This window comes from Chiloscyllium plagiosum, unplaced genomic scaffold (assembly GCF_037043375.1).
Source record: "Chiloscyllium plagiosum isolate Xiang-an unplaced genomic scaffold, Cpla_swu_hap1 HiC_scaffold_20, whole genome shotgun sequence".
Taxonomy (NCBI): Eukaryota; Metazoa; Chordata; class Chondrichthyes; order Orectolobiformes; family Hemiscylliidae; genus Chiloscyllium; species Chiloscyllium plagiosum.
The window spans coordinates 2,750,419-2,767,017 of NW_028270158.1; the positions used below are offsets into that span (position 1 = coordinate 2,750,419).

General features: G+C 40.9%; 1 protein-coding gene across 1 annotated transcript in view; it reads left to right on the forward strand.

The window, feature by feature from the left end:
• smg1 (SMG1 nonsense mediated mRNA decay associated PI3K related kinase) overlaps positions 1-16,599 on the forward strand; it is a 170,740-nt gene that overhangs the window by 97,963 nt on the left and 56,178 nt on the right. The window contains exons 33-38 of the mRNA XM_087997587.1: positions 1,785-1,923; positions 3,192-3,413; positions 8,984-9,161; positions 11,585-11,746; positions 14,616-14,833; positions 16,170-16,324. Coding sequence (XP_087853713.1) covers positions 1,785-1,923; positions 3,192-3,413; positions 8,984-9,161; positions 11,585-11,746; positions 14,616-14,833; positions 16,170-16,324 — 1,074 coding nt within the window. The remainder of the gene's footprint in view (positions 1-1,784; positions 1,924-3,191; positions 3,414-8,983; positions 9,162-11,584; positions 11,747-14,615; positions 14,834-16,169; positions 16,325-16,599) is intronic.

Sequence of the window (16,599 nt, forward strand, 5' to 3'; positions counted from 1 at the left end):
GAACATTTGTCCTAGCTTAAGCACCCATCCATGTACCTATCCAATTGCCGCTTAAAGGTCACCAAAGATTCTGACTCTACCACTCTCACAGGCAGCGCATTCCATGCCCCCACAACTCTCTGGGTAAAGAACCCACCCCTGACATCTCCCCTATACCTTCCACCCTTCACCTTAAATTTATGTCCCCTTGTAACACACTGTTGTACCCGGGGAAAAAGTTTCTGACTGTCTACTCTGTCTATTCCTCTGATCATCTTATAAACCTCTATCAAGTCACCCCTCATCCTTCGCCGTTCCAACGAGAAAAGGCCTAGCACTCTCAACCTATCCTCGTACGACCTATTCTCCATTCCAGGCAACATCCTGGTAAATCTTCTCTGCACCCTCTCCAAAGCTTCCACATCTTTCCTAAAGTGAGGCGACCAGAACTGCACACAGTACTCCAAATGTGGCCTAACCAAAGTCCTATACAGTTGCAACATCACGACTCTTGAATTCAATCTGCTAATGAACGCTAATACACCATAGGCCTTCTTACAAGCTCTATCCACCTGAGTGGCAACTTTCAAAGACCTATGAACATAGACCCCAAGATCCCTCTGTTCCTCCACCTCACTAAGAACCCTACCGTTAACCCTGTATTCCGCATTCTTATTTGTCTTTCCAAAATGCACAACCTCACACTTGGCAGGGTTGAACTCCATCTGCCACTCCTCAGCCCAGCTCTGCATCGTATCCAAGTCCCTTTGCAGCCGACAAGAGCCCTCCTCACTATCCACAACTTCACCAATCTTCGTATCATCTGCAAATTTACTGACCCACCCTTTGACTCCCTCATCCAAGTCATTAATAAAAATTACGAACAGCAGAGGACCCAGAACTGATCCCTGCGGAACTCCACTTGTAACTGGGCTCCAGGCTGAATATTTACCATCTACCACCACTCTCTGACTTCGACCGGTTAGCCAGTTTTCTATCCAATTGGCCAAATTTCCCTCTATCCCATGCCTCCTGACTTTCCGCATAAGCCTACCATGGGGAACCTTATCAAATGCCTTACTAAAATCCATGTACACTAAATCCACTGCTCTACCCTCATCCACATGTTTGGTCACCTCCTCAAAGAATTCAATAAGACTTGTAAGGCAAGACCTACCCTTCACAAATCCGTGCTGGCTGTCCCTAATCAAGCAGTGCCTTTCCAGATACTCACAAATCCTATCCCTCAGTACCCTTTCCATTACTTTACCTACCACCGAAGTAAGACTAACTGGCCTGTAATTCCCAGGATTATCCTTATTCCCTTTTTTGAACAGGGGCACAACATTCGCCACTCTCCAGTCCCTTGGTACCACCCCCGTTGACAGTGAAGACGAAAAGATCATTGCCAACGGTACTGCAATTTCTTCTCTTGCTTCCCACATAATCCTAGGATATATCCCATCAGGCCCGGGGGACTTATCTATCCTCAAGTTGTTCAAAATGTCCAACACATCATCCTTTCTAACATGTATCTCCTCTAGCTTACCAGTCCGTTTCACACTCTCCTCTTCAACAATACGGTTCCTCTCATTCGTAAATTTATAATAGGAAAAGGCTGATGCCCTGAGACAAGAACAGGAACACTAAGTCGGTTTTGTGGTCAAGAGTGTTCATGCACATGACTTTTTTTGGATATTTTATTGATTGGAGATTGTCAATATTGTGGCCTATTTATACTAAAGAAAAATGTGTGTGGCTCTTGTAAAGCATCAGGATTTATTTTTGGGTCTGTTTTGTTATAGTCAGGGTGAAGGGGTTTCACTTCTGGCCAGAGAGAAGACCGATGTTCAAAATCTACTTCCAGAAAACACATCTGAAGAAGACACAGAAACTATTTATGGAATTTTGGGGCAAGCTTTGTGTCGACCAACAGGAATTCAGGTAAACTGTTAAAAACATTTCCTTTTGTTAGCGAGTTTTGAGAAGATTTATTGTTCAGATTGAGGTTCTGGACGTAAGTTTGCTCGCTGAACTGGAGGGTTTGTTTTCAGACGTTTCGTCAACATACTAGGTAACATCTTCAGTGGGCCTCCGGATAAAGCACTGCTGATTCCTGCTTTCTATTTATATGTTTGGGTTGCTTTGGGTTGGTGATGTTTCCTGTGATGTCTTTTCCTATGGTGATGTCATTTTCTGTTCTTTTCTCAGGGAGTGGTAAATGGGGTCCAAATCAATGTGTGTGTTGATAGCGTTCCGGTTGGAATGCCGTGCTACTAGGAATTCTCGTGCGTGACTGTTTGGCTTGTACTATGATGGATGTGTTGTCCCAGTCAAAGTGGTGTCCTTCCTTGTCTGTATGTAAGGGTACTAGTGAGAGAGGGTCATGTCTTTTTGTGGCTAGTTGATGTTCATGTATCCTGGTGGCCAGGTTTCTGCCTGATTGTTCATGGTATAGCGTGCAAGAACTGTAACAAACACTACATTGGACAAACAGGCAAAAGGCTAGCCACCAAGATACATGAACACCAACTAGCCACAAAACGGCATGACCCTCTTTCACTAGTATCCTTACATACAGATAAGGAAGGACACCACTTTGACTGGGAAAACACATCCATCCGAGGACAACCCAAACAGCGACATGCACGAGAATTCCTAGAAGCATGGCATTCCAACTGGAACGCTATCAACAAACATATCGAGTTAGACCCCATCTACCACCCCCTGAGAAAAAGAACAGAAAATTTCATCACCAACCCAAACATATATTCGTCCAGAGGCTACTGAAGATGTTACCTAGCATGGTGACGAAACGTCTGAAAATGAACTTTCCAGCTCAGCGAGCAAACCTACATCCACTTCCCTTCATGTTCAAAAACGGAAATTGTTGGAAGAATTCAGCAGGTCTGGCAGCATCTGGAGGGAAATCAGAGTGAATGTTTCCAGTCAAGTCACACTGAGAACTCTCTCCGCATTTGTGTTGGCCATTTGTGGTTAAATGGCTTCAATTTTCTTTATGCTGAAAGATCATTATCTAAGTTGTATAGTGAACAACTGAGTACAAACCGTTACTTGGAAAAAGTAATTTCTTTAAATTTGTATTTTCTCATAATTATAAAACAAGTAACTCTATTTTCCTGCTCTTAATTTGAATTGAATCAGAGCTTAAATTTAATTTTAGCTTCACCTTTTGTAAAATTTGTTCTCAGGATGAAGACTTGGCCTTGCAGATAAATGATGATGAAGAAGATGACATGGTGGAGGTTATTTGGCGTCAGTTGATGACTAATTGCCCTTGGCTTGGTGACCAGGACGAGTGTGTCGTGGAAGGACTAATTGAAGTGTGGAGAAAAGTTGTAGATAGGATATTCAACCTTTATAAACTCTCTTGCAAGGCATACTTCACTTTCCTTAAACTGAATGCAGGTCAGGTTAGTAACCAAATTACTCATTGTGCAAGTTGGTCTTACACTTTCGAGAGGAGGAGAAATGGGATACCTACGGGGCATTGAATAGTCCAAATGATGAGATTTATTTGAATTGCCTACTGCAATCAGTTTGACAGTTTTGCTTGATCAATTTGGTACTGCATTTGCTTTTTTAAATGAAAACCTTTTGGAGTTTTGTGCCAATGTAACGTCTTGCTAGGTTTTCATTTAAAGTCTGATTTTTAAAACAGAAACTCTAGGAGGAGCTTTGTGCTCACTGGTGAAAGACATTGTCTAGATTAGATTCCATTAAATTCCCTACAGTGTGGAAACAGGCCCTTCACCCCGAGTCCACACCGACACTCCGAAGAGTAACCCATCCAGACCCATTTCCCTCTGACTAATGTGCCTAACACTATGGGCAATTTAGAATGGCCAGTTCACCTAACCTGCACATTTTTGGACTGTGGGAGGAAACCCACACAGACACGGGGGGAGAATGTGTAAACTCCACACAGACAGTCACCTGAGGCTGGAATTGGACCTGGGACCCTGGTGCTGTGAGGCAGCAGTGCTAACCTCTGAGCCACCATGCCACCGTCTACTTCTGGGGTTTGCAAGAAAGGCTCAGAGGTTGGAGCTTTTATTGGAAACTGTGATTTTTAGGTTGACCCTGAAAAAATGTAGACATTGTAACCCTTACATATTGCTGTTGTGATTGATATGATTTCTGATATCTTGGTGACTTTTTTTTTAACTGACAATCTAACCAAACCAGCATTTCCTTAGGTGAATCCTTTGGTCATCTGAGGAATGTATTTTTAGCCTGTCCAGTTATCCCTGATTCATTACTGTGTCTGGTTTGTTATGCTCCTGAGCATCTGTCATGTAATGACATTTTTGTGTAGCTTGATATTACTAGCCCGGAAACCGTACCGTGAAGTAGTGGATCAAAAATGCTGTGGGAGATCTACAGGAATGTTTGTATCTTTCAACCTGTGTACTTGTGGAAGTAAAATCATAAAGAGGAGCCAGAATAGGCTGTTTGCCTCCATGAGCCTACTTTGCCACTCAGTAGGATCTGGCTAATCTGACATTCATCTTTTCCATTTTCTTCTCCTTTCCCTTGATTTCCCTTCCCTAATGATCTCTGCCCCACAGCTCTCTGTGGCAAGGACTTCCAAAGCCACTCAGCCGTTCATGAGAAGAAGTTCCTCTTCACCTCAGTCTGTAATAGGCATCCCTTTATTCTGAGACTATGGTCACAGGTCCAGCTGGACTTTCCCATGAGGGGAAATATCATCTCAGCATTGACCCTTTAAAGACCCTTAAGAGTTTGATTTGTTTCAATGAGATTACCTCTCGTTCTTCTAAAGTCCAGTGAGTAGAGATTCAGTCTATTCAACTTTGCCCATAAGACAATCCCTCCATACCAGGAATCATAGTGAGCCTCCTATGAACTGCTTTCAATGATTATATCTTCCCTTCAATAAGGGACCAAAACTGCTCACAGTGGTCTCACCCGCATCTTGTAAAGTTGTTGTATGTCTTCCCTACTCTGACGCTGATCGCCTAATAAGTACAGGTGCTGGAGTTCTCAGTGAAGCTCAACACTCAAGGATGTTTGTCACCACTAGCTGCAGCTTGACTGAGTAGGTTCCAATATTTCTTCCGTCTTGGATCCAACTGTAAGAAACTCAACAGTTAGCCACAATGTTTGAATAGGTTTACCTTATGGTTATTTCTAAATGTCATCTGTTGTAGAACGTTTTTTTAATAGACATGCAGGTGATCAATAGCATTTGAGAAATAAGAACATGACCTTAAACAAAGAACAGTACAACACAGGAGCATGTCTTTCAGCCCTCCAAGCCTGCGCTTCCACATTTTGCTCTTCCATATTGAAACTGTCTTCACTTGCAGGATCCATATCCCTCAATTCCCTTCCTGTCCATGCTGCTTTAACACTGCTATTGTGTCTGCTTCCACCACCACCTGAGGCAATGCATTGCAGGTATACACCACCCTTAGTGTGAAAAAATTTCGCTCACACATCTGGTTTAAACTCCTCCTCTTTCCTCTTCTACTATCCAACCTCCGCCTTCCTCTTCCTTTTCTTGCCACCTGCCCCTTGAACCTGTGTCCCCTAGTAATTGACCCTCCACCCTAGGAAAAGGCCTCATACTTTCCACTCTATCTATGCCATTCACAATCTTAGGAACTTCCATTAGGTCGCCCCTCAGCTTCCTACGTTCCAGTCAAAACACCTTTCTTCATTGCTAAAATCCCCCGTACTGGGCAGCATCCTGCTAAACCGTTCGTGTATCCTCTCCAAAGCATCTGCATCCAATTGGTAGTGTGATGATGAGAACTGTACGTATGTATAGCTCGTACTCTGGGAGTATTTGAGTTATCAAAAGGCAAAGATAAAGAAGATTCCTGATTAAATGCAGCAAGTGATTTTGAATAATTTCTCCCCAGCACTTTTTAATGTTGTCCTTTTCAGAGAAAAACATTGAACTTGCTTTAGGGTTTGCCTGTTGGTTGGATTTTCTAAGTCTGACTATATTCCCTGTAATACTGGGATATTGGGACCTGGATTCAGAATGGAGAAACTACCAGACAGCAACCATCCAAAAGATCTGAGACTTCCGGGATCCATGAGCAACTCTTAAATTTGTGAAACCCACCGGAAAATTGAATATTTAATTTCTGCCTTAGAGATTTCAGCATCTCTGGCAAGAATTTACTGATCATCCCTCATTACTCTTGGTGGGCCTTTTTAGAGCACAGTAAAGAATCAACCATATTATCGTGAGTCTGGAATTTTCTCTGGACACAAACGAGTGAGGGGAGGAGATTTGTTTTTTGAAGGACATTAGTGAGCAAAATGGGTTTTACAACAGTCAATGATAGTTAACGTGGTCGTCATCACAATTAAGCTTTATGTTCCAGATTTATTAACCAAATTCAGATTTAACCAGCCACTGTAACGGTACTGAACTCATTTCATTCACCTGGGCATCTGGGTTTACTATTCCAGTGATGTTACCATTATGCCACCACCTCCCCTACATTATAGTAACATAATTTAATTACCTGTAGTTCTGGATACAATCCACTTTTCTGGAAAGTCACCTAGTATCACAGAGATTGATGGCAGTGGTGAGCCTTGGAATTATACTGGTGAAGGAATGTTTACACTGGGATCATTGCTGGACAAGATACTGTAGCATTCATTTTAACAACGCTGACTTTGCAGAGTGGCTCATACTGGCTGAAAGGAAGGGTTTGGTCATTCCAGGAGATGTTGAAAGGCATCACTGTTAATTGTTGTTTTTCTTTCGAGCAGTGGGTGGCCAATGATTTTGGTAGCAGTTGCGATTTCAATGGATGTAGAGTTCAAGTTGACTGCTTCCAGACAATTGAGGGAGCCAAAATTACCTAAAGTCCTTCAGGCAAAATATCTCTTGGAGTATATCATGGAATCAAACTTGATATGTAAATGCTTGTTGCTGACCTGAAAACCGTACCCAGATTTGTTTTTTCGAAAGGAAAATTTGTTAGATCAAAACCCTTTTGTTCAGGATTCACATTTTCTGAAAATCATCCAATGCCTACTCTGAAAGGGAAAATCATTTGTATTGATCACTTCAAAGAATTTCACAAATCATCATCAATGAATTATTGACCCGGGACTGGATGTCCACAGATAGTGGATTAGAGCTGAGGTGACTGGTGATCTGTACACAGTTGACTTTTTTCCTACTGATCCACATTTCTGTTGGAACCTGATGCTCATAAAATTTAAAAAAATGTTTTTTTTTAATTGCGAAAGTTCATCTATTTATGGTGAAATGCTTTGGAGGAAAGTGTCTCAAAATACTTGAAACTAAAACAAATAACTCCAGTCTGGCAACATCTGTGGAGAGAAAGTAGAGCCCAGTGACCCTTCTTCAGAACCGATAGTTTCTTGGAAAAGGTGGTAGATATGCTGAAGACAGGGCTTTGGGTGGCATCTGGTAGAAAGGCGTGAACAGAATGGGTGGAGATGAAGGCCACAGAAAGAAACTTGGGTGACAAAGGAATGGTTGATAATAAGCCAGGGATGAAGAAAAGCTGATAATGGGGACCATGAGCAGGTGAAAATGGATTGGCTATACTGAAAGCAGCCATGTCAAGACAGTGCCTGGAGTATGGGGGTGGCTAAAGGATATAGGTATTCATGCTGAAAAATTATTGAATTTTTAAAATTCATTTGTGGGACGTGGGCATCGCTGGCTGGGCCAGCATTTATTGCCTGTCCTTGATTTGTCTGGGAGAAGGTGGTGGTGAGCTGCCTTCCTGAACAGCTGCAGGTCCATGTGCTATGGGTTGGCTCTCAATACCATTAGGGAGGGAATATTAAAATTTTGTCCCAGCGACAGTGAGGGAGTGGTAATATATTTCCAAGTCAGGATGGTAAGTGACTTGGAGGGAAACTTGCAGGGGGTGGTTTTCCCACTTAGCAGCTGCCCTTGGTTGTGTGTTTGGAAGGAATGTCAGTGCCGGATGTTTGTGGATGTGGTGCCAATCAAGCGGGGGTTGCTTTGTCCTAGATGATGTCAAGTTTCTTGAGTGTTGTTGGAGCTTCACCTATCCAGGCAAGTGGGGAGTATTCCATCACACTCCTGACTTGTGCCTTGTAGATGATGGACAGGCTTTGGGGAGTTGACATTTGCTGCAGTATTCCTAGTATCTGACTTGCTCTTGTAGCCATTTTCTATATGTAGTGAGTTCACTTGAGTTTCTGGTCAATGGTGAGTCCCAGGATATTTGTGGGGGACTCAGTGACAGTAACACCATTGAATTTCAAGTGACAGTGATTAGATTGTCTCTTATTGGTTCTGGTCATAGTCTGTCCTTTGCAAATATTAGTTATCGATATGGAGTTCTGAATGGTCCCCAACTGAAAACGAGGTGGTGTTCTTTTGCACTGAGCCTTACTCAGTGAGACAAATGTTGGCCACAGATAGGGTGGGATGTTGAAGTGGCAGGCAACAGGAAGCTCGGGGTAATTTTTACAAACAGAATGTGAGTGTTCCGCAAAGTGGTCACCCAGTCTGTGCTGCTCTCCCTAATGTAGAGAACACCACTTTGAGAGCAGCAAACAGTAGAAAATACTAGTGATAATAAGATGTGTTAACAAAAGAGAAAACAATCTTTGTGCAATTTAAAATTAATGTTTGTGGATTAAATCTGTTTGGTGAGAGTGGTGAGAACATATATATCGATTAAAAACATGCTGTTGATTGGATATTATTGATGAACAAATATGGGTTTATTTTGCATTTGAAATTGCTATTTGTTTAAAAAGCATTGTATCAGGGTTATAAAGTTCCTTTGTCTATCTTCATTTCTCCTGTAGCCCCATCAACATTAAATCTTTAGAATATTTCCTACATTCAAAATTATTTTGCAAAATGTAAGGTAATTTAATCTATTTGCCTGTTTAACATTTTAACCCATTCGTTTTGGAAAGTAAATTTGTAAAAGGAGTTGAATTTTTACACTGTATATTGTTACATTTGCAGGTCCATGTGGATGAAGATCCCAAGGTGATGCTTAATAATACTCCCCCCAAGCAAAGTAATGATGATGTCATTGTGATGGCTACTCTGAGGTTGCTAAGATTATTAGTAAAACATGCTGGTGAGCTCAGAGAGGGCTTAGAGCATGGTCTAGCTACCACTCCCACAGCTCCATGGAGAGGCAAGTATGAACTGGAAATGATAAGTCGCCTCACATCACTGATGCCAAACTTTGTTAATAGCCTACATGAAAGCAGATTGAAGTGAGGTCAATATTTGGGCAACCTCGTTATAAATGGAAGTGATGCAAGAGCAAAGTAAAACTTTAGAGTGATATCTTATCAAAGTGACAGTTTAAAGATTCCACATTGACTCTAGTTCTTGGTACTGTTCTGATTTGCTTGAAGAATTTACAGCTACGAGTTGAAGGTTATTGTAATACTGTGTGAGAGGCATCAACATACAAAAGTATTAATAAACCTGGAGAATTTGTAATTAACTAATTTTAGTGAAGGTGAATTTAAGTAGGAAGAGAAGTATTCAGGTGCTACTTGAATAGGGTGGAGGAGCAAATAAATTTGCATAACTCACCAGAACTATCCAATGTTATTTCGAAAAAGCACGTCACATTTTGAGGGACAAAAGCGCTACTTTTCTGCTCTGTTAAACATATCTGAAACCTTGGACACACCATAGTGTACACAGTTCTGGTTTCTGTGTTCTGAAGGAACCAGCACCTAGAGATTATTAGATTAGATTAGATTAGATTACTTACAGTGTGGAAACAGGCCCTTCGGCCCAACAAGTCCACACCGACCCGCCGAAGCGCAACCCACCCATACCCCTACATTTACCCCTTTAACCTAACACTACGGGCAATTTAGCGTGGCCAATTCACCTGACCCATGTTTGAGAAAATGTTGAATAGACTTCAGGGCCTTTTCTATAAGAAGAGAGAAGTGATGTCGGAAATTTGGCATGTCGTTAGAACATGAATATTAGACCATAAGACATAGGAGCGGCAGTAAGGCCATTCGGCCCATCGAGTCCACTGCGCCATTCAATCATGGCTGATGGGCATTTCAACTCCACTTACCCGCATTCTACCCGTAGCCCTTAATTCCTTGTGACATCAAGAATTTACAATATTGCCATCATGAAGAATAATTGCAGCCAGTGTAAATGTTATTTAGACAGGATTTTATAAATTTGTGGAGGTGCTGGTATTGGATTGGGGTGAACAAAGTTTAAAAATTGCATAACACCAGGCTATAGTCCAACAGGTTTATTTGGAAGCACAAGCTTTCAGAGTGCTGCTCCTTCATCAGTTAGCTGTGGAGCAGCATAAGACGCAGAATTTATAGCAAAGGATTAGTATCATACAGCTGAAATGATATATTGAACAAACCAAGATTGCTGTTAATCTGCAGATAAATTTGAGGGAGAGAAGAATAGAAAGGTTTGTTAATGGGGTGAAATGAATAGCCTGAAAGGAGGCTTGTATGACAAGAACCAATAATTGTGACTTGTAGGGTTTCATGAGACTGGTGTCTCTCAACTTTAACTAGGTGACCTCCTGAGAAGTAATGGTCTTGGAGCATGCTTCCTATAAAATACCTGTAGTGCGCTTGGAAACTCTAACATATTGGACCCAGATCCTTTCAATGTCTTTCACTACAGTTCAGAAGAGTCTTGGACTGCATTTCTGCCTCAGTTTGTTATGAAGCAATCTGATTCTGTAAACAGATAGTTTATAAACCAGTAACAGGAAATTATTCTAAAGTTACCGATCCAAAGAAAGCAGTGGCTGCAACCGCCTCCCCCCAATCTATTTGCCATTTATTTGGAAAATCCCTTTGGATTCAGTGAACAAACACGTTATGCAGTAAAAACTTTAGAAACTTAAAGTTTCTTGTGAGAATTTAAAAGTAATATAAAGCTTATAAGTAATTGTGTTCAAAATATATGCAGAGTTCCTCTTGAGCTGAAACGTGATGAAATTTCACACAGTCATAAGGCCCTCTGATGATTAGCAAAAAGCATCAGGTTTCAGCAAAAGTTAATCACTGTGCGATATGATAAATTCTCCAAGTTTCTGGTTGAAGTGAATCCTAGAGGCTTCACTAAGTGCATAATTCTGTCTTGCACTCAGTTGAGGAAATGGCCACTGTTGAAGTGGTATTCAATATCAAACATATCCCTATAGTTTCCATGTATCTGTAGCAACTGAATGAACAGATGTCTTGTGCACGAGGCTTGTCTTAGCTTTAAGATGTCACTACATTTTGTTTATTTTTTTGAAAAACATTCAATAGAATGGTGGTCCTGGAAATGAGAGAAACTGTGCAAAATCATATCAGAACAGGCAATGCCTACCGCTTCAATAATGCTGTAGCTTTAGGCAGTCATTCAGCTTTGTGTCTGTTGGATAATAAAGCAAGAAATTATTTATTCAGTTGTCAGTAGAACAGAGTACAAAATTGCTGATTGTAATTATTTTTGTATGTTATTTTTACTGATGACTTTGTAACACAATAATTGAGCTTTATATTGTCTCCATGTCTTTGCAAAGAATGTTTATATTTAGTCTGGTCTTTGTTTCAGGTATTATTCCACAACTGTTCTCGCGCTTGAATCACCCTGAGGTTTATGTACGCCAGAGCATATGCAATTTGCTGTGTCGTGTAGCTCAGGATTCTCCTCATCTTATCCTGTATCCTGCTATTGTTGGCTCAATATCACTCAGTGGTGAATCCCAGTCCTCTGGTAATTAACATTTCTGTCTAGATATTAACCCACTGTTAGCAAGACCACTAGTAAAATTATAACTGACTTTAATGAATACGTATTCAAACAGAAATAACTTTGTTACTCTAACTGAGAAAAATGCATTGAAATCATGTTTCTGTACATTATTAAAGGTGGAACACTTGTAATGTCCTTCTGTTTTGCTTTACAAATATTCCAGAAATATTCCATTTTCGCTCATTTTTCCTTCTCTCTTGAGTATGTAGAATGCCACGAGAATGATGCAAGCCAGTTGCCTACTAACTAATAGATAAATGTCCTTTCACTTCTACACCAGTATGAAATACTTTGAGCATGAGAGTTATCAGTGAGGGAGCAGTTTGGGGCCAGGGACCATAATTCTATTATTTTTAAAACAGTTATGGAAAAGGATAGGTCTTAACTAAAAGTTAAAAGTTGGACTAAGGCCAATTTTGACAGTATTAGGCTAGAATGTTCAAAAATTGATTGGATGAGGCTATCTGCAGGTAAAGGGGCAGTTGGAAAGTGGGAGGCCTTCAAAAATAAGGTAACAAGGGTCCAGAGATTGTAAATTCCTGTTAGGCTGAAGGGTAAGGCTGGTAGGTATAGGGAATACTGGATGATTGGAGAAATTGAAGCTTTGGTCAAGAAAAAGGAGCATTTGTCAGGTGTACAGCTGGGATCAAGTGTATCACGAAAAGTGTGTAAAGGTAGTAGGAGTATACTTGGAAATCAAGAGGGCAAAAAGGGGACATAGCTTTGACACACAGGGTTAAAGAGAATCTAGAGAGGTTCTACAAATACATTAAGGGCAAAAGAGCAACTCTGGAGAGAATAGGACCCTTCAAAGATCAACAAGGCCATCTTTGTGTGGAACTGCAGGAGATGGTTGAGATACTAAAGTACTCCATGTTAGTATTTACTTGGAGACCGATATGAAAGCTTGAGGACTTGGAGAAATAAATAGTGAAATCTTGAAAAGTGTCAATATTGCAAAGAAGGTGTTTCTGGACATCTTAAAATGCAGAAAGGTGGATTAATCCCCAGGCCTTGATCAGGTGTACTTTAGAACTTTATGGGAAGCTAGGGAAGTGATTGCCTAGTGATGGACTCCTTGCTGAGATATTTGCATTGTTGATAGCCGCAGGTGAGGTACCGGAAGACTGGAAGTTGGCTAACATGGTGCCACAATTTAAAGGTGGTAAGGAAAAGCTAGGAGACTATAGACCAGTGAGCCTGACATCAGTTGTGGGTAGGTTGTTGAAGGGAATTCGGAGGGACAGGATTTACATATTTGGAAAGGCAAGAACTGATTAGGGATAGTCAACTTGGCTTTGTGCGTGGGAAATCATGTCTCGCTAACTAACGATTGGGTTTTTTTTTGAAGAAGTCACAAGATTGGTGAAGGCAGAGTGGTGGATGTTGTCTGTATGGACTTCAACAAGGTGTTCGACAAGATTCTGCATGGTAGCCTGGTTAGCAAGGTTAGATCACAAGGAATCCGGGGGGGGGGTGTAGCCATTTGGATACAAAATTGGCTCGAAAGTAGGAGACAGAGGATGGTGGGAGAAGGTTGTTTTTCAGACTGGAGGCTTGCGACCAGTGGTGTGCTGCAAAGATTGGTGCTTGGTTCACTGCTTGGTTCACGTCTTTCCCCATTCCTGAAGAAGGGCTTATGCCCGAAACGTCGATTCTCCTGTTCCCTGGATGCTGCCTGACCTGCTGCGCTTTTCCAGCAACACATTTCCAGCTCTGATCTCCAGCATCTGCAGACCTCACTTTCTCCTCACTGCTTTATGCCATTTATATAAATGATTTGGGTCTGATTTTAGGAGGTATAGTAAGTAAGTTTGCAGATTACTTCAAAATTAGTGGTATAGTGGACAGTGAAGGTGGTTCTCTAAGATTGCAAAGGGATCTTGATTAGTTTGGCCAATGGGCTGATGAGTGGCAGATGGAGTTTAATTTGGGTGAATACAAGGTATTGCATTTTACTACCACAAATCCAGGCAGGCCTTGCAGATTTTGTGGTGGGGTCTGGGGGTTGTGTTGCCATGCAAAGAGACCTTGTGGTGTAGGTATTTAGTTTCTTGAAAGTGGAGTCACAGCTAGATTGGGTGGTGAAGAAGGCATTTGGTATGCTTGCCTATATCAGTCAGCGAGTTGACTATAGGAGTTGGGAGGTCATGTTGTGACTGTAGAGGACATGGAACACTGCATTCAGTTCTGATAACCCTATTACAGGAAAGATGTTCAACTTGAAAGAAAAGATTTACCAGGATCTTGGAGAGTTTGGCTATAAGGGGAGACTGATTAGCATGGAGCTATTTTCCCTGAAGCATCAGAGGCTAAGGAGTGACCTTAGAGGTTTATAAGATGATGAGGGTAGGGTAAATAGCAAATGTTTTTTTCCCCCCAGGGTAGGGAGTCTAAAACTAGAGAGGGAAACTATTTAAAAGTGGCAACTTTTTCACGCAGAAGATGGTGCGTGTATGTAACGAGCTGCCAGAGGAAGTGGTGGAGGCTGGTGCATTTAAAAGGCACCTGGATGGGTATATGAATAGGAAGGGTTTAGAGGGATATGGGCCAAATGATGGCAAATGGGTCTCGATTAATTCAGGAAATCTGATCAGCAAGGACGAGTTCAACCGAAGTTCGTTTCCATGATGTATAACTTTAAAAAAACTGGTTCCAATTGTGCCAAATGAATTTTAAGTAGCCCTTAGTATCAAATATTTGAGCATATGCTGAGAGAGCTGCTTTTTAATGGCTAATCGAGGTTACTGTCTTATGTCAGTTCAATTTCTTTCCAGTTAATCTTGTTCCTTCACATCTAAAAAAAAATTTTGTCACATTTCTTCTTCAGGAGCCAAACTGTCATCTGCAATTCCTACCCTGCTGAGTAATATCCAGGCTGAAGCTCTATCTGGAGGTGAGTGTGAAGAAAATAGTCCTCCTGGATCTCAAGACAGTATCAAAGATGAACAGAAAACTTGTTTTAATGAAGATCAAGCAATGATGCAGGACTGCTACAGCACAATAGTAGATAAACTGTCATCAGCAAATCCTACCATGGTCCTACAGGTACTGTCAATTTTGTTACTAAATTGCAGTAAGAATTATAGTTTTTTTGTTTAGACTGTTCACTTCCAGAGATTTTCTGAAAATTTTATGCTCATGTATCTTACAATCTCATCAATGAGGGAATCAAGGGTTATGGGAATAAAGCTGGGAAGTGGAGTTGAGGGCTATCAGATAAGCTGTGATTTCTTTTGAATGGCAGAGTAGACTGGATGGGCTGAATGGCCTGCCTCTCCTGCATCTCATGGCCATATTGCCAAAATCTGTCCAAATCGGGAACTTGGTGAACGCAGAACAAAAGTGAAGGTATAGTACTTTTTGATGGCCGCCCGCAGATATCAGGATGACAACATTCAATGGAGTTTTTAAAATGAATTCATACTAATGACTGAAGCTGGAAAGCTGAGCTACTTTATACAGAGATGTCAACTGCTGAAGCAACTGATCCTGTCAATTGTATTCTGGAAAATGTTAGCATGTGTCATAATCTGAAAATGCCACTAGTCCAATATTGTATCTCAAATCTTTACCTACAAAAAGAATATAAAGTATTCAGATGGTGGAGAACAGAAATAAAAACAGTGCTGGAGAGAAACTCAGCTCTGGCAGCATCTGTGGAGAGGGAAAGAGTTAATGTTTTCAGTTCAATATGACTTCTCTTCAAAATTCTAGACCTGTTGAGTTTATACAGAACTTGGATTTTATTTCAAATTCTCCACCTTCCTTCCTCCAAAGTTATTTGTGAATTAGTAGAGGAACCATAGTTGTTAGTGATTATGTAATTAGTTATGAAGCAGCATTTAATAATTTTACCTTCTTTCCCCACAAGCATATCTCTGAAGTTGGGGGTATGACAAACTTTTATATTAATAACTTCCACTCAACAAATTTTGAACATTAATCGCAATGCTTTTTCATAGCTCATTTATTCCCACTGAGTTGTGCTTGAAAATAAATTATTTGCCTTCCTCCATCAATGCCCAAGAATTAAAATCTGGGTGCCAGCTGCTGCGAACTGAAATGCTGACATTTCGGTATTGGTTGAGTATATGGTTGCATATGTGGATTTACATTTGTTAATTCTGGCTATACTTGGTAAATGTCAAAGATCCAAAAATACTTGGTTAATATTTTTACAGTCTTGCAACCCTGGATTCAGTTGAAAACTGAGTCCTTTTTTGTTTAAATCTGAAGTGACTTCTGCAGTTTGTGAAAAGTCTGACGTATAAACTTACAGACTGAAGATTGTGTGTTCACTTAGTCCATGTTTTTGAATTTCTGGTGATCTTAGATGAGAAGGTTTAATCTATTTTGCCTTTTCGATGTGCTGGTACTGCAGGTCCAGATGCTGGTTGGAGAGTTACGGAGAATTACTGTACTGTGGGATGAGCTTTGGCTTGGTGTTCTTCAACAACAACACATGCATGTGCTACGACGCATTCAGCAATTGGAGGATGAGGTGAAGAGGGTTCAAAACAACAATACACTTCGCAAGTAAGTGTTTCAACGCTAGATGGAATCATTAACACAATTTGAACAAATTGTTCAAAAATAAAAAGATACCTGGTTATAGTCCAACAGGTTTACTTGATATGGAGATGCTGGTGTTGGACTGGGGTGTACAAAGTTAAAAATCACAACACCAGGTTATAGTCCAACAGATTTAATTGCCACAACCATCTGATGAAGGAGCGTCGCTCCGAAAGTGTGCTTCCAATTAAACCTGTTGGACTATAACCTGGTATTGTGTGATTTTTAGGTTTACTTGA